Genomic DNA, 21452 nt, shown 5'->3' with positions numbered 1-21452 from the left:
GACAGAACTGCTTGTGGTCTCAGCCAACCCAGCACTTCATCATAATCTCTCCATTCAGCTAGGATCATCAATCATAACTCCGTCCAGGACAGCCAGGAATCTTGGAGTTGTGATTGATGATCAGCTAAAATTCACTGACCACATTACTGCAACATCCCGGTCCTGCAGATTTGCGTTATACAATATTAGGAGGATCAGACCCTTCCTATCAGAGCAGGCCACACAACTCCTGGTCCAAGCTCTTGTTCTCTCCAGACTGGACTACTGTAATGCTCTTCTAGCGGGCCTTCCGGCATGCACTATCAAACCCTTGCAACTGATCCAGAACGCAGCGGCGAGGGTGATCTTTAACGAGCCGAAGAGAGCGCACGTCACGCCTCTCTTCATCAGTCTCCACTGGCTGCCAATTGCTGCTCGCATCAAATTCAAGTCACTGGTGCTCGCCTTCAAAGCAACCACTGGCTCTGCACCAATATACCTAAACTCGCTTGTTCAGACTTACACACCCTCCAGGAGCTTACGGTCTGCCAGTGAACGACGCCTTGTAGTGCCATACCAAAGAGGCATGAAATCACTCTCACGGACCTTTTCCTGGACTGCCCCCACCTGGTGGAATGACCTGCCTATCTCAATTCGAGCCGCCGAGTCTGTAGCCATTTTCAAAAAACGGCTAAAGACACGTCTTTTCCAGCAGCACCTAACCAATCAAGAATAGCACTTAACATTCCATTCGATTCATTTTCTGTCTGTCTAATTTATTTAAAAAAAAATTGTCGTGTGTTCTGTGTTAGATTAACTGAGACTTGTTACAGCACTTGCATACTGTAGCCCTTGACCGTTCTAGTTGCTTCTATTGCTCTCATTTGTAAGTCGCTTTGGATAAAAGCGTCTGCTAAATGACTAAATGTAAATGTAATGTAAATGGCTATCTCTGTTGCCATGTGGAGGTGAAATGGTGAATATCGGAGCCCTTTTCATCTCGAAGTGTGAATCCCAAGCTTGTAAATAGATCAAGTCCCAGAAGGTTGGCTCCCCGCTCATTAATGTAGAAAGGAGATGATGGCAGATGTTTACAGCCGTAACATACTGAGACCCAGAGAACGCGAGCATCACAATCTTTGAGCTGTCGTAGCCACAGAGGGAAGTGCAGGGTTGCTGTAAAGCCAAATGTGAGAAAAACTTGTGATACGTACTGGCATTAAGCAACGATGCCGCTGCTCCCGTATCCATCAGGAGTGGAAGGCTCACCTCCTCCAGGAGCACAGTACATGTCCTAAAAGCTGCCTGACCAGCTGATACATGCCTGATCTCAGTGTAGTCATTACGGACAGGTGAGGGTCTTCTTCGTGCTGCTTGTGTAGTGGAAGCCGACCGGCAAACTTTAGCAAAGTGATTTTTTTTAAACACTTTCTGCATGTCTGTCCAGGTGCAGGGCAATTTTGGGCTCTTGAATTGTGTGAACTGGAGCCACAGTTGTTAAAAAAGCTCAAACTGTGTTGGTTTCGCTTTAACTGTGTAAACTGCACTGGAACACCTGCATTGTTATCTTCAGTATTTTCTGTGGATAAATGACAGTGGCCTGAATGGCAGGAAGATCAGAGCTGTTGCATGGGAACTTCTGCAGGGGGGTGCGCGTCAGCGAGCAGTGTGGAGCATACGAGAGCAGCCTCCACTTGCTGTGCAATTACAACTGGTTGGTTTAGTGTCACACTGCATGAAAAGTGGGATTTTCGACCCCGTAAACGCATGTATACTCCCGGAAATCTCCCTAATTTTCGGCAGTTTTCGACAATTTAGAGGCAGCGAACATCGCGTTCGTCTGTGCCACAAATTGTCGTAAACGAACCATGACGTAGGTGGAGGGCCCCCCGCTGAGACCGCGCGGAGGTGCGATGCTCTAATTAGCATATGAATAGCAGCGAAACCAGAGAGTCAACGGCCAGACTTGAATTTACTCACTCACTATTGGCTGAAGCCACTACATTAAAAAAAGATAAATCCCTCGTGACTGGTTGGCAGATCACTGCAAACCAATCATTATTGGTCCCCCTGGCTCATTATAAATGTAAACCCCAATAATAATAATACATATATAATTTATGTTGTAATAATTTCTTTTATATTAATGTTATTGTGCTATGAAGTATTCATACCATCAAGGAATATATGGGAAAATTATACGGACCGTGCCGTTTATTCAAAGAAAGAGCTTCATTTATAAGCATACAGCTGTTCATTCAAAGAAAGGGCTTCATTTATAAAACAGCTGTTTATTCAAAGAAAGAGCTTTATTGTTAAACACTCAACTATGTACAGTGCAGCAGTAATGTCTTGTAATGTAATGTAAAGTTCGGCGTGCTCCAGGCTGCGAGAGGGCGGTGGCCGCACAATCCATCCAGACACCCCGTCAACAAAACCGTCTTCCTCGTCAGATATGAGTTCAATGGTCGCGGACTTCCAAATGTCCACCTCATCCAGCACACTCTTGCTTCCAGCAACTGTAATACAATCCATAAAGACAATAAGCAACCTGAAAAATACTCACATTGACAAAAAACGGATCTAATATAATAAATCTTACCCTTTTTCTTCTTGATCGACTCACATTAGAAGTTACTTACACACAATTTCGTCGTGATCAGCGGTTAAATCTGGACTCGCGGAAATCGCTCCAAGCAGATAAGAGCTCACGGCTTCGTTATGAGGCGAGGATAGTCTGTGAAAACAAAATGTGCAGTTTTAAGCTCGGATCTATTAACGCATCCATTTCCTTATACAGCTGAATAAAAGCATATTCTTTAAATCGTAACGTTACATTATCCATGCTCTGGTTCATAGCGCCTGCAGTTTGCCTCAGAGTTGTGAAGACGAAGACAGCTGAAAATTAGTCGAAAAAGTTAGCAGTGTCCATGCAGAGGAGTTGAAGGGGAGCTGAAGGCGAAATTACGTCCTGTCGTTGTTGATCACGAAAAAGCAAAACAGCAAAAACACAAAGCAAAAAGAGTCCAAGGGTCCGTCCACACGGAGATGCGTATCACTGTATATGTATACATTTTTTTATCGTATTGGCGTTTCGTCCACACGGATCCGGCGTTTTTGGAGACTGAAACCGCTATTTTTTGAAACCGGGTCCTAAAGTGGATACATTGAAAACGACACCCTTGCGGTTTCGTGTATACGGTCAATCCGTCTATTTTGTGAAACGATGATGTCATCACACCACGTCCTGCGCAGGGAAGACTTAAAGGGGATACAACTACGGGCACTGGGCATGCGCACATCAATACTGCGTTGTTTAATTACTGTATTTGCATTATTATAAGGTTATGTTTAGGGTTGGGATAGGTGTATGTGTTAATAAAACACATCTGGTAAGTAGCAAATGTATTTATTGTTATTTTATTGTGAGATTTTACCTCACCTCCGACTGTTGCCGTACCCCTTCTAGCCACAACTCTTCTTCTCCGTTTTTAGTGTATTTCTGTGGCAGAATTACAGTGCCACATACTGGCCTGGCATGTATACTACATCGTTTTGAGCCGTTTTCATGCTCTCGTGTGTACGCTGATATATCTTGAAACGAGGGAAAAAAAAGATCGGATAGGGAAAGTTCTGGCTTCGTGTGGACATGGCCCAAAACACGTCTGTTTAAAGCTCGTCTTCAAGTTTTGTACGCGTCATGGCCATGACCTGTGTGTGTGTGTGTGTGTGTGTGTGTGTGTGTCTGCCTGCACAGATGTGTGTGTGTGTGTGTCTGTGTGTGTGTGTGTGTGTGTGTGTGAGAGAGAGAGAGAGAGAGAGAGAGAGAGAGAGAGAGAGAGAGAGAGAGAGAGAGAGAGAGAGAGAGAGATCAAGAGTCAGGAAATCAGTCCACAGAGGGGCTTAATTTATCCCTATATTCTTCAACCTCATTGAGGTTTCAGACCACCAAGGAGCTCCAGAAAAACCTATTATATTTATTTTCACTTTATTTAAGTTAATGGGTGTGGCAAAAGTGCTTCAATTACATATAGGCATAACACCGTAACTTTTTATTTTGTGTGTATTTTTTTTTTTTTCACATGGTTATTGCTAATGACATACAGAGTAATTAATCTACTCTGTTTGCCCGGACAAGTTGAATCTACTTAAAAAATTGGAGCAAACTGGTTGCCCTAGAAATTTTTTTTAGTAATGTGAACTAAAACGAGTACATTTAACTGAAAAATGTTTTAGTTAAAAAAATTCAGAACCTAGATAAAACTCCCCCTGCTGCTACTCTGATTTGCATTTGTGTAGCTCACAGCATGTTCATTTACATGATAAAGCCTCCCCTAGAATTAAGGGGAGGGGGGGGGGTCATGGGGGGACAACTGCCAAGCAAGGCCCACGTCAATTTCCGTCAATTTACGGCAGTTTTCGGTGTTGCCTGCAAATTGCCGTGCACAGTCGTAAACCTGAAGTTTCGCGGCAATCTACAGTGCCACATACTGACGAAAATCCCACTTTTCATGCAGTGTCAATTCGTCAGGTTCTAACAACAGTTTTTCCCGAATCTTGTCACATAGTATTCCTTCAATAAACTGATCACAAACAATCTGATCTTGAAGCGTCCCATAATTGCATGAGCGCGCCATGTCATGCAGATTAGTCACGTAGTCTTGCATGGACTCACCCGGTCACTGAAGACGCTTGCGTAGTTTATATCGGCGGAGTATGACTCACTGTTGGCCCGTGAAGTGTTGTGTGAAAAGGGAGACGGCTTCCTCATACATCTCAGCTTCCCCGAGAGCACGATATATTCTCTGTCCCTCAGCCCCGAGGCAGTGACGAAGCAGAGCGATTTTCCGCCTATCTGGTATGTCATCATAGTTCATGGCCTCGAGATACACTGTGAAGCCATCAATCCAGCTCGCCCATGGAATAGGCACAGGAAGAAAAGGGGCCGGCGGTGGTAAGCTAAACTCAGCCATCCTTGTCGCCAATGTTATGTTGGAGTAGTTCATTTAGTTATTTAACATGAAGCACACGCACACAGCTGAACGGATAACCACTTTACTAGTTCTGTGTAACTCATTCTACAACACATGCGCACAATGCAGACAAAAACGTAACCCCTTGAAACCCGCAAACCTAGTGCTAGAACACAACAACATTGAATTTCAGTTTGTTTTTCACCAAACCCTATCATATTTTTTATTTTTTATTTTCTTAAACTGGGCATACACGGTGCGATTTTCGTCCCATTTTTTTGAGCCGAATTCTGACTCGTGCAACTCTTATTTCGATCGGAACGATTTTCAGCTTTGTCATGCGTTTGTTGTGAGGTGTTCGCTTGATTTTAGAATCAAAATGATTAATCTGTGCGTGCAACGAGTGAGATGTGTATTTGTGGATCCGGTGCCGCGCATGCATTCATTGCCTCGTTTGTGAGTCGATCCTATTTGATTCATTTGGATTTTGAGACAATAGGATCGACTCACAAACGAGTCAATGAATGCATGCGTGGCACCGGATCCACAAATGCACATCTTACTCGTTGCACGCACAGATTCTGACCAACATTAATACAAAATCGTTTTTGCAAGTTTTGCATTCACAATTATGTTTATTAGTACAAAATGCTGCTCATTCATGTAATTCTGTATTTAGCACACACAAGTAGAAAGGCATTTGTTTGTGGACAGTAAAAATATCTGCAAAATGTAACAAGTTCATGGATAATTGTGCGTGCATTTATTAATCATTTTGATAGTAAAATCATCTCATATTTGTCCAGTGTACAGGCAGTAACGAGAGGCGATTGGATGAATTTCTGGCATGTGAGTTCTTCTGGTCGCCCCTCGTGCAGGTATCGCACAGATGAAGTAGAGCTATGAACTGATTGCCCTGTTTGCGCGGTGAGGGGGAATAGGACAATCAGTTCGTAGCTCTGCTTCAGCTTTGCGATACCCGCACGAGGGGTGAACAGAATTACAATTTAATCTTTAGTGCAGCAAGAAAGAAAATGAAAGAAGAGTGAGATCTTTAAGTTCTGTAGGCAACTAATGTTATATCAAACTGCAGAAATTTAGAAAACTGCTGCGCCTCCAGTTCGAGTTGTAAAATGGATAATCTCTTACAAACCACTGTGTAACCAATCCAGCTCCTCTTTATTAATTTAGCTACTTGATTATTGATTTACTTGTTTCACTTTCACACTTTATTTGTTTATTTACTATTATTTACTATTAAATACAGTATTAATATTAGATAAAACAAGATAGATATTTGAAGATATTTTCACATTGCTTTTCCATTCATTCCTCCTGTGTCTGCAGGTGCTTTAAAGGGAAAAGTCTATACTAAAATTCATTAAATAGTCTTGAATTTAAATTCAGCGTGTTTTAACTGGAATGTAAAGATTTTGATCACATTTAGATTAGATTAGATTAGATTAGATTAGATTCAACTTTATTGTCATTACACAAGTACAAGTACAAGGCAACGAAATGCAGTTTAGGTCTAACCAGAAGTGCAATAGCAGCAAGTGCAGGATATACAACGTTTGCATAAGTGCAGGACATGGATATGTACTGAGTATATATAAATATATCTATACATAGAGAGATGGTTATTACTATAAACAGAATTTACAGGTGAATATGTACAGTGAATAATATACAGATGGTTATTACTATAAACAGAATTTACAGGTGGATATGTAATATAATATACAGATGGCTATTACTATAAACAGAATTTTACAGAGAGAGGTATATAATGATATGTTAGGCTAAAATGAGGAATATGGCAGTGGATTAAGGTAGTGCAATAAATTATGGACAGAAGCTATCCGGAAAAAAAGTGTAAAAGTGCAGTGGAAGGTGATTGCATATTACAGTTAGAAGTACGGTGCAAAATGCAAATGTAAACAGTAGGTACTGTAAATAACAGTCGGCAGTGCAAATGAGCATAATACAGTTAAGGTATGGTAGTGCAAAATGAATAAGTAAACAGTTGTGACTGTAATAAACAGTCGGTAGTGCAAATAACAGAGTGAAGGCGGATGTGAGGTAGGAGAGTTATCAGTATATGAGGGAAGTGGATCAGCGGCGGTTAGAGTTCAGTAAAGAGACAGCTCTGGGGAAAAAACTGTTCTTTAGTCTGCTGGTCCTGGTCCGGTGGATCCTGAAACGCCTGCCGGAGGGCAGGAGAGAAAACAGTCTGTGGGCTGGGTGAGAGGAGTCCTTGAGGATGCTGCGAGCTCGATGCAGGCAGCGTTTCCTCTGGATGTGCTCGATGGCAGGTAGTGGAGTCCCTGTGATGCGCTGGGCAGTTTTCACCACCCGCTGCAGTGCCTTGCGCTCCGCAACAGAGCAGCTCCCATACCATACTGCCACACAGTTGGTCAGGATGCTTTCTATTGCGCAGCGATAGAAGTTCACCAGGATAGCCGAGGAGAGCTGATTCTTCCTCAGTGTCCTCAGGAAGAAGAGGCGCTGGTGAGCCTTCTTGACCAGGCTGGAGGTGTTGGTCGTCCACGACATGTCCGCCGAGATGTGGATCCCCAGGAACTTGAAACTGGAGACACGTTCAACAGCCATTCCATTGATGTGGATGGTGTCGTGTGTGCCTCTTGACTCCTTCCTGAAGTCCACGATGAGCTCCTTTGTTTTGGTGGTGTTGAGGAGCAGGTCATTTTCGGTGCACCATGTGGCCAGGTGCTGGATCTCCTCCCTATAGGCAGTCTCATCGTTGTTGCTGATGAGACCAATCACCGTTGTGTCGTCCGCAAACTTGACGATAGAATTAGATCCATACACAGGCTTGCAGTCGGCGGTGAAGAGGGAGTAGAGAAACGGGCTTAGCACACAGCCCTGTGGTACACCAGTGTTAAGAGTGATGGATGTGGAGCAGGTGAATCCTGAACGAACATTCTGGGGTCTGTCAGTTAGGAAGTCCAAAATCCAGTTACACATTGAAGTGTTGATGCCCAGGTCTCCAAGTTTGGCTATTAACTTGGTTGGGATGACAGTGTTGAATGCTGAGCTGAAGTCAACAAACAGCATGCGTGCGTAAGTGTTTTTATTGTCCAGGTGAGTGATCACAGAGTGCAGTGCCATGGAAACGGCATCCTCTGTGCTCCTATTGCTGCAGTAGGCAAACTGGTGTGAGTCCAATGTGGATGGTAGAGAGTCTTTTAGGTGTTCCAGGACCAGCCGCTCAAAGCACTTCATGACGATGGGTGTTAGTGCTACAGGGCGGTAGTCATTAGGGCACCTCGGGTTAGAGTGTTTTGGCACTGGCACAATGGAAGTGCGTTTAAAGCATGAAGGTACAGCTGCTTGGGCAAGAGACAGGTTGAAAATGTCTGTAAAAACCTCAGCGAGCTGCTCCGAACATGCCCTGAGAACACGACCACGGATGTTGTCTGGTCCAGCAGCCTTGTGCGCGCTGATCCGGCTCAGTGCCTTGCAGACATCTGTGGAGGAGAGTGTGATTGGTGGGTCAGCTGAGGGTTTGAGCTTGGTGGCAGTTTCTCTGTTGTCTCTTTCAAAGCGAGCATAAAAGTAATTTAGCTCGTTCAGGAAGTTGACATCAGTGGCTGCGGGGGTGGAGTGGGGGGGGTTTGTAGTCACTGATGGCCTGAATGCCCAGCCACATGCGTCGAGGGTCAGAGTTGGAAAAGTGTCCCTCTATCTTTAGCTTGTAGCAGTGCTTGGCCTTTTTGATGCCCCTCTTCAGGTTTGCCCTGGACGTACTGTAGGCTTGTACATCTCCTGATCTGAAGGCAGTATTGCGTGACTTCAGCAGAAGTCGCACTTCCCTGTTCATCCATGGCTTCTGATTTGGGTATGTGGTGATCTGTTTCTGGGTTGTAACACTGTCAATGGTGGTATTGATATGATCCAATACAGAGGAGGTGTAGAAGTCAATGTCTGTGTGAGCGCCACTGGTGGCTTGAAGCAAACACACTCCAGTCTGTGTGTAGAAACCTTTCCTGGAGTGTGGAATCAACCCCCGCAGGCCACACCTTGATGGTCTTCACTGATGGCTTCACACGGTTGATGAGGGGTGCATATTTGGGGATGAGGAACAAAGACAGGTGATCTGACTGTCCCAGGTGGGGGAGGGGTGTCGCAACGTAAGCGCCAGCCATGTTTGTGTAAACATGGTCTAAGGTTTTGTTTCCTCTGGTGTGGCAGGAAACATGCTGGTGAAACTTGGGTGGCACTGACTTTAAGTTTGAATGATTAAAGTCACCTGCAACAATAAAAGCAGCTTCCGGGTGATCAGTCTGTTGTTTACTGATGGCTGCATGAAGTTCTTTCATAGCAAGCTTGGCATCAGCATCCGGGGGAATATAGGCTGCAGTTATAATGGTGGAAGTGAACTCCTGCGGTAGATAAAACGGTCTACATTTAACCATGAGAAACTCGAGGTTAGCTGAACAACGACTCCCAACAATAGCAGAGTTTGTGCACCAGGCTTTGTTAATGTAAATGCACAATCCACCACCTCTGGTCTTACCGGAGCCATCTAATGTTCTATCCGCCCGGAGCGTGTGGCATCCCGCTAGCTCAATAGCGGTGTCCGGTATTCCGCCGTTTAGCCAGGTTTCCGTGAAGATTAGGACGTTACAGTTCAAAAGTTTCTTGCTGTGTGTGATGCTGAGTCGAATCTCCTCCATTTTGTTCACTAGCGACCGTACATTGGCAAGGAAAATACTGGGTAAAGAGAGCCGATGTGGGGTTAGCCTTAGCTTTAGCCTTAGCTTAGCTCTCAGTCCTCCGCGTATACCCCGCCTTTGTTTACGATCTCGGCGCCGCCTGCGAGCACTTCCGCCCGGCCGGGTAGAGTGCATAGCCTCGGGTGTCCTAGCGATCTCAGGAAGGAGTCGAAGGTTGTCCATAAAACTGTCGGAAATTCGCAAACCAATATCCAAAATCTCACCACGGGTGTACGATGTTAAGGCACAACTATTCTGAACGAACAGACCCGAGATGAGCAAGAAAAATACCGCAAAATTGCAGAATCTGGAGAGACCCAGAGCCTCGCGAACTACTCACGCCGCCATCTTGGGTGTACCCCCACTCCATTTCAAGTTTCACTTCATTTTGTAGTACATTTGAAATGTATAATTAGTCACTTTTCCAAATATTTACTAACTTATTGTTGTTTTAGGTGCATTACAAGTGAATGCTGAAAAAAAGGAGGAATCAGAGTTCATCTTTACTGGAACGGTGCACAAATGGCTTCGTTACACCCCTGAAAGACTTGGGGTCATTGCTCATGGTGTAAACCCCTGAGTTTAGAGTATTCAGAGTATTTCATTCTTTCTTCTACCTTTTTTCTTTCAGTAGTACTGTCCCATTTCTGTCTTTATTGGCAAGTTTCCATTTGTATTTACTTCCATTTTGCAGATGCAGGTTGTCATGTTTTTCATTTGTGTTATAAATTCAGATGTAATTGTTTTAAGTCAATGTGAGATTTCCTGTTGAAACTGTGGGGGCATAAATAAATACATTTGCATGTAAACTGAAGGGTGTTGTTTACTTTGAGTGACTTTTTGATTCAAAATCATATCAATTGCAGCCAAACATGAAAATTAACTGGCATAGAATCCTGCGGTACATAAAGCAAGATTGATTTTATAGTGTTTCTATGTTGATTCAGTGTTAAATAAGTGATTTAATTTAAGTTGAAAAAATATAGATTTTATGGCCATCTTGATCTATTTTTCATCATTGAAATAACATTATTCAAAGTGCAAACCTGATGAAAAATCAATGTTAAATATCACCATTGTTTCAATGATAATTTGATTAATGCATTAACATTGATTCAATGTTGATTCAGTGTTAAATAAGTGATTTAATTGTAGTTGAAAAAAATAGTGATTTTAAGGCCATCTTGATCTATTTTTCATCATTGAAATAACATTATTTCAGGGTGCAAACCTGATGAAAAATCAATGTTAAATTTCAACATTGATTTAATTATATTTTAGTTGATGCATTAACATTGATTCAATGATGATTCAGTGTTGGTCTGCTATCTGGGGAAGCTCGACTTGAATCGCCTTCTTTTGACTTAAAGTAGCCTACTGCCACGTTTTCTGTTCATGAGTTCCATTTTCACTTTCAACGGCGGCGTCAATACATTCGACCAGCGGAACGTGCGTAGTGCAAGCCTAGGGTAAAATTTCTGAGGTCCAGCAGAAACCGAACCCCGTCAAAAAGCCCAATATTCGTATTCGGTGCATCGCTAATATTATTATCCACTATGGCTCACCACTTACACTAAATTAATGCAGAATCATTCTTGCATTTTAGTGATTCACTAGTTATGTTTTGTTATTAACGTTTTAATCAGGATACTTGTACGTATGGTTTATTTGCCTAATTATGTAGCAATATTGGTTAAGAGATGTGGACCAGATGTTGTAGATTGTTACCTAATAGTTGTTAATGCTTGAGATTGGTGAAAAGTTTTAAAGCTAGTCCTGCATCTTCCCTCTATTCAAGTCAAGTCACCATCATTTATATAATGCTTTTTAAGATTGTTTTGGCTTTTTAGGTATGTTTAACAGTAGTTTTCAGGTACTGAAAAAAAGTAAACAAAAATGACACTGCATATTCTTCACTATATAAATTAAATACCTATTAATCCTTATTAAAGTTATTTAGTCACGATTAGTGAGCGATTCTTTTGTCTTTGTTATTTCATTAACATTAAAACACAGACAGCAGCGTAGCAGGATTATTAGGCTGCTGTAACTTTAAGAGGTACATGGATCCAATATACTGTTACACAAGCATTTTATTTCTCAGCTGTTTACATTAATTTAAGACATAACCGACTATAGCTGTGTCCCAATTAGAGGCTGTATCCTTCGAAGGACTCGGACTTGGCCGCAGAGTCAGATCGAGCATTGTTGAATGGGACGGTCTAGTCTACGGAGGACTCTTCGGAGGCCACAAACAGGCATCTGTTGTATCCTTCATTGCGCGGGAAACGAAGGACACATTTTGAGGTCTCATTGAAGGAGCCTTCGAATTAGGACAGCCTTCATCACGCCACGGTGAAACAAATAGCCTTTGAATGCAGCAATAGAAGGATGCAGCCTCTGAATTGGGACGCAGCTACAGTTTACAAGCATACTCACCAGGAAGGCCATTTTGATAGAATTGTGTGTGAATTAGAAGAAGTGAAAGACATCTCCATTCAATATTTGCCTGTTACCTGAGATGTTGCTTTCCGGGCATGCGCTTTGGATGTGTGCAAACTTCTCACACAGTGAGTAGAATTGGGTTCTCTTTTGTGTCTTCTTGCGCTTGAATTTTATCATTCGCAAGGCTTATAACCACATGCAAAACTTTAGCAAAGTGGTGCACAATTCAATTGTCCTGAGCGTTATTCATACTGACCCTGGGTGGTCCTTCTAGCAGAGCCCTGCTGTATTTTGTACAGATTTAATTTTGTTTTGGCAAGTATTTAATTATTTTACCCAGAGAAAAATGTTGGATCAGCCTTTTTCATGCTATAGCCGATATGTTGATGGTTGTAAATTCATCCAAAAATCCGCTGGCCATTCATCGGTGCATCTCTAGTAAATACATAATAATGTTTACAATTAAATTTTGTCAATATGTCGTATGTTTCAGCATTTCTTCAAAATTTACGTTTTGTACCTGTAAATGTTATGTATTAATATCTATGCATTAACAATGAGACCAGGCTGTGCAAACATAAATGTCTTTTTTATGAGAATGTTACCTTGTAGAAGCAGAATTTGTCGCAGCAAATAAGACTTTTTAGTGTCAAAAATGTACTTGGTTACTAACGTAACCTTGGTTCCCTTTCAGTCAGTACACTATGAGTTACATCAGTTACTGACGAAATGGGGGTTTCGCTTAGAAGCCAATCGCCTTTGAGATCTACAAAACGAGCCAATGGCATGAAAATGCCATGGGTCTGCGGAATTTGCATAATGCAACCCCGCCCCACCGCGTGGGTATAAAGGATGTTGCATTGCACACTCGCATTATGTTTCTGCTTCAGAGCCGAGTATCACTTGCCTGAGCGTTATAATCTCTTGAAGACGAGCTTCTCTCCAGAGTGTTGGTGTGACGGCGCGTTCCAGCGAGTTCCGCATTCCTGTCAGATCTGTGCAGTGATCCACACAGTGTGCAAGTTCTCCCTTGGCGCTTCAGCATTTCTGTAGAGTACAAACTCCTCTCTAAAAGAGCTGCACATGGCACATCTTTTTCAAGATGTCTCGCCTGTGCTCCGTTCCTGGGTGTGGGCGGCTGGTTAATCCGTTTGACGGGCACAAACGCTGTTTGGTGTGCTTGGGCCTCGTGCACGCTGAGCGTGCGTTCGTGGATGCGTCATGTTCTCACTGCGGGAACATGACCATCGCAGTGTTGCGATCAAGACTCAGTGATCTCCGTAAAGGGGGGAGAGTCCCCTCTACCATACCCCAATCTATCTCCTCCGGGAGAGGGGATACTTTGGCTGGTGGTCAGGGTGATCTGAGGGTGACGGTGTGGGCCAACCCGATGAACATTCCTCGGGCCACACCCCCTTCGAGCACGCTGCAACCCGTGGTGTTGCCAGATGATGGCACTGGTGTTTCCCGGGCTGAGAAGGAATACTTGGAAGGAATACTTCGAGAATCTCCTCAATCCAACCGACATGTCTTCCGTTGAGGAAGCAGTGGCTGGGGACTCGGAGGAGGACTCGTCCTTCACCCGGGCTGAAGTCATCGAGGTAGTTAAAAAGCTCCTCGGTGGCAAGGCACCAGGGGTGGAAGAGATCCGCCCTGAGTACCTCAAGTCTCTGGATGTTGTGGGGCTGTCTTGGCTGACACGCCTCTGCAACATTGCATGGCGGTTGGGGACAGTACCTCTGGACTGGCAGACCGGGGTGGTGGTCCCTCTTTTCAAGAAGGGGGACCGGAGAGTGTGTTCCAACTATAGGGGGATCACACTTCTCAGCCTCCCCGGGAAAGTCTATGCCAGGGTACTGGAGAGGAGAATTCGGCCGATAGTGGAACCTCGGATTCAGGAGGAACAGTGTGGTTTTAGTCCCGGTCGTGGAACACTGGACCAGCTCTATACCCTTTCCAGGGTGCTGGAGGGTTCATGGGAGTTTGCCCAACCAGTCCATATGTGTTTTGTGGATTTGGAGAAGGCATTCGACTGTGTTCCTCGTGGCATCCTGTGGAGGGTGCTCTGGGAGTATGGGGTCAGCGGCCCCCTGCTTAGGGCTGTTCGGTCCCTGTACGACCGGAGCAAGAGCTTGGTTCGCATTGCCGGCAGTAAGTCAGACCTGTTCCCGGTGCATGTTGGACTCCGGCAGGGCTGCCCTTTGTCACCGGTTCTGTTTATAATTTTTATGGACTGAATTTCTAGGCGCAGCCAAGGGCCGGAGAGTGTCCGGTTTGAGGACCATACGATTTCGTCGCTGCTTTTTGCGGATGATGTTGTCGTGTTGGCCTCCTCAGACCAGGACCTTCAGCGTGCACTGGGGGGGGGTTTGCAGCCGAGTGTGAAGCGGCTGGGATGAGAATTAGCACCCCCAAGTCCGACGCCATGGTTCTCAGTCGGAAAAGGGTGGATTGCCCACTTCAGGTTGGTGGAGAGTTCCTGTCTCAAGTGGAGGAGTTCAGGTCTCTTGGGGTCTTGTTCACGAGTGAGGGAAGGATGGAACGGGAGATTGACAGACTGATCTGTGCAGCTTCTGCAGTAATGCAGTCGATGTACCGGTCTGTCGGGGTGAAGAAGGAGCTGAGCTGTAAGGCAAAGCTCTCGATTTACCGGTCGATCTACATTCCTACTCTCACCTATGGTCATGAGCTGTGGGTCATGACAGAAAGGACAAGATCCCGGATACAGGCGGCCGAAATGAGCTTTCTCTGTAGGGTGGCTGGGTGCTCCCTTAGAAATAGGGTGAGAAGCTCGGTCAGGACGCTGGAAGACAGCCGTCGTGGCGAGATTGAATTGGGACCCCCATTTCATCAGTAACTAATGTAACTCGTAGTGTACTGACTGAAAGGGAACGTCTCGCTGTACTGAACGCGACACAGTACTCTTTCCCTTGTCTCAGGAAACGTCTCGGTTACGTATGTAACCCTCGTTCCCTGAAGGAAGGGAACGGAGACGTTACGTCCCCATGCCACTACCGCTGTACCGCTGGAATGGCCAGGTGCTCATGCCTCGGTTCTTCAGCAGGTAAACATAATGCGAGTGTGCAATGTGGGGTTGCATTATGCAAATTCCGCAGACCCATGGCATTTTCATGGCATTTGCTCATTTTGTTGATCTCAAAGGCGATTGGCTTCTAAGCGAAACCCCCATTTTGTCAGTAACCTCCTTCAGGGAACGAGGGTTACATACATAACCGAGACGTTTCCTGAGACACGGGAAAGAGTACTGTGTCGCTAGATGCTGTTGGGAAAACTTATTTTTCTCTGAAAACTGAATCCTTTTTAAATCACGCAGTGAAAAAGCATGACCATTAGTTTGTGCAGTGAAACAGTTCGAACCAATGGCAAAGCAGCGGAGCTGCACGAGCCTATGGCGATGAAGCCCGCTGAACAGGGCGGGGACATCTGGCTATTTAAGCGGGCATGGATCTCAGGTCAATTCGACTGCAGCGAGTCGTGCAGCAAAATAGCATGGCCTTCAACGCAGTACTTGTTCCTATATCTTAGGGAACCGATGATACGCTAGTAACAGAGTACGTTCCCTTTCAATACTTCACTTGTACTGGGTCGCTAGACCTTTTGGTGATTTATGTAGGACACTACCGTCATGCTATCCGAGTGGATCAAGACATGGTGTCCCTTTAGGTCTGGCAGGAAGGTTTGTAGGGCACAAAAAACCGCCAGCATTTTGATTTGCAGCCATTTTTCCCTGGCCGACCAGGAGCCGTAGGTCAGTTTGCCTTCACACAGAGTCCCCCAACCTGTGTTGGAGGCATCTGTCGAAACTACTTTCCTTCTGGAGACCGCACCCATCTTGAATGTCCATCTCATGAGGGCGTGGTTCAGATGCCTGAGATTGAGGATGGGCCTGAGGCCCCCATCCTTCTTGGGGACGAGGAAGTAGCAGCTTTAGAAGCATGACTCGCGTTGGGCTTTCAAAACCGTTTTGACAGCTCCTTTTGCCAGCAAAGCCATCACCTCAGAGCGGAGCTTGTGACCTTCATTGCTCCCTACCGAGGTGTGAACCACGCCATTGAAGCCCAGTGGCCTGCGAGTGAACTGGAGTGAGTATCCTTGTTTTATCACCCCCAAAACCCAATTTGACACCCTGGGGATGGCCTCCCAAGCCTCTGCCCGAGTCACTAAGGATTGATAGTTTGAGCGGCAGACCGCTGTGTAGGGGCCTTACACTCGAGATTAGTGTAAGAGGAAAAGTTATCTCTTTTTGAATATGTTTGTTTTTTATTTTGTTCGCTGTAACAGCAGGTAGATGCATGGGTGGGTGAGTTTGAAGAGGCCCAATGCTTGCAACAAACAAACTGCTTCCAGAGCCTTCAGTTTTTTCCTCCAAGGTTCCTGGGAGGAGGAAAACGGGAGGGCGCGAGGGGCGGAGTCGTGCTCTGAAAAGAAAGCGATCCGTGAGTGTAGTGAGAGCAGTTTGCCTCTGTGAATGCGAATTCTGCATGGGATTTCCCCAGACAGGCAACGCATTCACTGTGCTAGTCATCAGCCCTGCACGAGCTACACTGTTGGTGCAACATTTGTATCAACGTAAGCTGCAGGGGAATCGCTGATCAGCTTGCAGACACAGGCTCGCAGAGGTGCCGTCAACAGCTGAAGCTGGCAGCATGCTGAAGCTGAAGACTGATCCACTGCATTGCTTGTCAATGACGAGAAGGCTTCTTTCAGTCTTGTAGTTCAGTGAAGAGAGATGATCTTCGTTGCTGAAGGAGAATTCATCTGAGATCCTATGGCAGAAAGCATCCTTATATAGCCAGATGGCCCAGCCCAGTTTGGCGGGCTCGTACAGCTCCTCTGCCTCACCATTGCTTAAAAAATGTTCACTGCGTGCTTAAAAAAGGCTTCCATAAGTTTTCTCCATAGCGTCTAGCGACGTAGAACGAGTGTATCGAAAGGGAAATTTACCCAATATCTTTTTTATGTATATGTAGACTTTTTCTTTGACTTACCATCCTCATTTTTCCACTATTTGCAGATCATAAGTAAAGAGTCTCTGTCACCAACATGAGTTGGAGCTTTCTCACTCGACTACTGGAGGAAATCCACAACCACTCCACGTTTGTGGGGAAAGTCTGGCTAACTGTCTTAATCATTTTCCGGATTGTTCTGACTGCAGTGGGAGGTGAATCAATCTACTCAGATGAGCAGACAAAGTTCACCTGCAACACTAAGCAGCCTGGCTGTGACAACGTATGCTATGATTCCTTTGCCCCCCTCTCACATGTCCGATTCTGGGTGTTCCAGATAATCATGATATCCACTCCCTCTGTCATGTATCTGGGTTATGCCATTCATAAGATCGCCCGTACCTCGGAGGAGGAATGGCGCAAGAGCCAGATTTATCAAAAGAGGAGTCGCCACAGTCAGTGGAGAAATGGACACCACCTAGAAGAGGTCTGTGGAAATGTAGAGGATGAGGATGCAGAGCCAATGATCTATGAAGAAGACTCTTTGGATGCGCAGGAGGTCAAACCAGAGACAGACAAGGGCAAAGGCCAAGATCCAATGAAGCATGATGGCCGCCGTAGAATAATGCAAGAAGGATTGATGAGAATGTATGTGCTTCAGCTTTTATCCCGTGCCATCTTTGAGGTGGGATTCCTCACGGGTCAGTATTTCCTTTATGGCTTCCGTGTTAATCCTTCGTATGTCTGCAACAAGATCCCATGTCCGCACAGAGTAGACTGCTTTGTTTCACGACCCACTGAGAAGACCATCTTTTTACTCATCATGTATGTTGTGAGCTGTCTTTGTCTGCTGCTCAATGTTTGTGAGATGTTCCACTTGGGGATTGGTGCCTTCCGTGACAGTCTTCGTAGACGTCGAAGCCAGGGCCAACGACCTTCCTACAGCTACCCTTACACCAGGAACATTTCTAGTTCTCCACCAGGGTACAACCTTGTGGTTAAATCTGACAAACCAGGTCGCATTCCCAACAGCATCATCTTACATGACCAGAACATGCCCAGAGTGGTTCAAGAACAGCATTGTACAAGTCCTGATGAGAATATTCCATCTGACCTGGCTACCTTGCACCACCATTTACGAGTAGCCCAGGAACAACTTGATATGGCGTTTCAGACATACAACACAAAAAATTCTCATATTTCCAGAACTAGCAGCCCTGTATCTGGTGGCACAATGACTGAGCAGAACCGGGTCAACACAGCACAGGATAAACAGGGTGCAAGACCTAAAGCAAGCACTGAGAGGGAAGGTACAATAGTAAAAAATGGAAAGACATCTGTGTGGATTTAATGGCAAACTCTTAACTGATTCGTTTTCCTGAACCATTATCCTCAGAAAACATTTTGTCCCAGGCAATGAAAACTTTAGTTAGTGTTGAACAATAAACACAACTGAAAAATAAATATATTGTAGAAGGGTAGTATTGATTTCTAAAACTTTATTTACAATGCTTTAGTGTATTCCCCCTTTTTAGAATAATTCTTAATGTTCTTTTATTTAATGCTACATTTATTAAGTGTTGCGTTTCTCTAAATTCCAATGCATGCAAGTGTCCATCATTGACCATCTTAGAAATCTGTATTACAATTTAGTCTTTAATGGATCATTGATTTAATTGAAATATGTAAGAACAACCCCTGTGTATCTACTCCATTCAAATAGTTATCATAGCTGTAAGACACATGTTCTCCTCTTTATGTTCTCATATTGTTATTAATCTCTGGCTCTGTTCCAAACCCAAGCGAGCTGCCCACCTAGCCCTAAGTTTTAAGGTACATGTATGTGGCGATGCCGAGACTGTTCCAGTCAAGCAACAAGATTATGCTCCTTTATAAAATTTCTAATAGCATCAGCATCACATGTATACTTTGTGGATAAAGCAATCCCTCATTGCATTGTAATGAAAGTGTGATCAAATAGGGTGGATGCAAGTTGCAAGAAACTCAACTTTAAATATAATTGTACATCTTATAAAAATGTATTAAAATGGTTATCTTATTAAAAATGCACTTTCCCACAAGTGGCTGTGCTATGTATTTTTGGCCTTATTACAATGTCTTTATTACAACATCTTTTATCTTATTTACACATCTTTGGCTTAGCAATATGTATCTAATGCCAAACTCAATTTGAATCAATTGCGAGTGTTAGTTTTCTTGTGTGATCACGAGAAGAGTTGTGCTGATAAGTGAAGTTTAACATAGTTGTTATGTAAAGTGGTTTCACATTGTATGGGATTAGCTGCCTTTTTAGACAAGGTTTTGGAACAGAGCCTTTAACTCAAAGTTAAAGGGATACTCCAACCCAAAATTAAAATTCACTAAAAATGTACTTACCCATAATTTTCTAAAAAATCTCTGTGTTCTACAGAAGAACAAAAGTCATATACATACTGTATAGGATGGCATGAGGGTGAGTATATAATGATATTTTTTATTTATTTTTTGCGGTGGAGTATCTGTTTAATCTTAAAAAAGATTATGATGATTTTCAATTTTCTCAGTTTCTTCATTATGAATAAACATGGAGATATTAATGTGCATTTATAGCTTCTATATGCATTCATGTGTGGCACTAAAATTATGCATTGAGATTGCAATGCTAAATTGTGCCATTGTCTTGTGAATATATTTTAAATGTGCAGTTTTATTTACATTTGTCATTATTTATTGACCCTCATGTCATCAAAAAAAATCTATAACTTTCTTTCTTCTGTAGAACAAAATTTAATTACAGTTATTGAGGACTGATGGTTTCAAGCTACAAAAAGGACACAAAAGCACATTAAAAGGTATTATGAAAGTGGTCTGAATTGTGTGCTATATTCCAAGTCTTCTGAAACTGTACAACAGCTCTGTTAATTTAAATCATTATTCACTGAAAAACTTGACATTCGAATTTATGAGTGAAGTAGCATCTTCATGAAGTGGCAATGCTCAATTCATGAACAGATTACTCTTCAGTGTCAATGTAGTTTACAAGTCTGAATGCTCCCTAACAAACCAGTTCTAGAGTTCCCTTTCGTTCAGTCACTACGACGTAACGTTAGTGACTAACGAATGGGGGTTTCGCTTAGAAGCCTATCATCTTCGAGCTTAGAGAAAACGGAATTTGCATACGTAACTCCGCCTCACCGCGTGAGTATATAAGGAAGTACGTGGCAATATTGCATTATGTTTCTGCTTTCGGAGCCAAGAGTACCTACCTCTTCACTCCTCACAAGCCTTCTGAGACTCTGTCAGCCTCTTCGAGACGAGCAGCTTTCCAGTCGGTGTTGGTGTGACGGCGCGTTCCAGTGATCGCATACTTCCTGCCTGCTGATCTGCGCAGTGGTCTGCTAGACGGCTGGTGTGTGTTTCCCTGGGCGCTTCAGCATCGACTGCGAGGCTTCCTCTCACAAAAAGAGCTTGCGCGTGGCACGTCTTTTTCAAGACGGTTCGCCCGTGCACTTCCGGGTGCGATCGATCTCTGTTGCTGTCAATGGGCACATTTACTGCTCGACGTGTTTGGGCTTCAGCACGTTCGGGCAGTGTTTGTGGATGTGTCATGTTCCCACTTCGGGAACGTGACCATCGCAATGTCGCGGTCGAGACTCAATGATTTCCGTGAGGAGAGAGAGTCCCCTCTGCCACACCCCAATCTACCGTCTCCGAGAGAGGTGGTACTTTGGCTGGTGGCCAGGGTGACCTGAGGGCGATGCTGTGGTATTAAGAACCCCGATGATCATTCCTCGGGCCACGCCCCCCTCTCGCACATCGCTTCCCGTGAGTGTTGGACTGACACAGCGGCCCGTCTCTGACGCCTCGTTCGTTTCGTTCACACTCCAGATAGCAACGAGATGTCGATCGCCGCATCCCAAGGTGGGCTGGAGTCCTTTGGGGATGACGATGAGGTTGTGCTCTGCCTCCGGGTGTGTCAGCGCTGCCTGATCCGACCTAAAGTTGACAGCCATGTTATCTCGGGCAGCCGCGAGTCTCGCGCTGGTGTGGAACTCTGCCCAGTCGTGAGTGCTCGTGGTTGCGCGATTGGTTTTTGGGGGCGGCACCCGACAGCTGTTGGGCCCCGCCCCCAATGCCTTTCGCTCCCGAGGTGCATGAGGAGATCACGCAGTCCCAGAAGTCCCCGTGCTTCCCGCGACCATTTGGTGGCCTCCTCCGCCTTCTCTGCCCTTGATGGGGCCGCGGCCTAAGGGTACACTGGGCCCCCCCCCCACTGTTGAACTCTCTGTTGCGCACTACGGTGTCCACAGAGGGCTTTGACGTGGCGTGGTGTGGCTGTCCTAAGCACC

General features: G+C 44.7%; 1 protein-coding gene across 1 annotated transcript in view; it reads left to right on the top strand.

The window, feature by feature from the left end:
- The window catches only part of gjc2 (gap junction protein gamma 2), a 72169-nt gene extending 52989 nt beyond the window's left edge, over positions 1-19180 (top strand). The window contains exon 2 of the mRNA XM_079819461.1: positions 17172-19180. Coding sequence (XP_079675587.1) covers positions 17201-18454 — 1254 coding nt within the window. The 5' untranslated portion in view covers positions 17172-17200 and the 3' untranslated portion in view covers positions 18455-19180. The remainder of the gene's footprint in view (positions 1-17171) is intronic.
- Positions 19181-21452: the final 2272 nt, after the last annotated feature.

The sequence above is a fragment of the Gobio gobio genome (assembly GCF_949357685.1).
Source record: "Gobio gobio genome assembly, chromosome: 6".
NCBI classification, from domain to species: domain Eukaryota; kingdom Metazoa; phylum Chordata; class Actinopteri; order Cypriniformes; family Gobionidae; genus Gobio; species Gobio gobio.
Note: the sequence above shows the minus strand (reverse complement) of the source record. Positions and strands in the feature narration are given on the sequence as shown.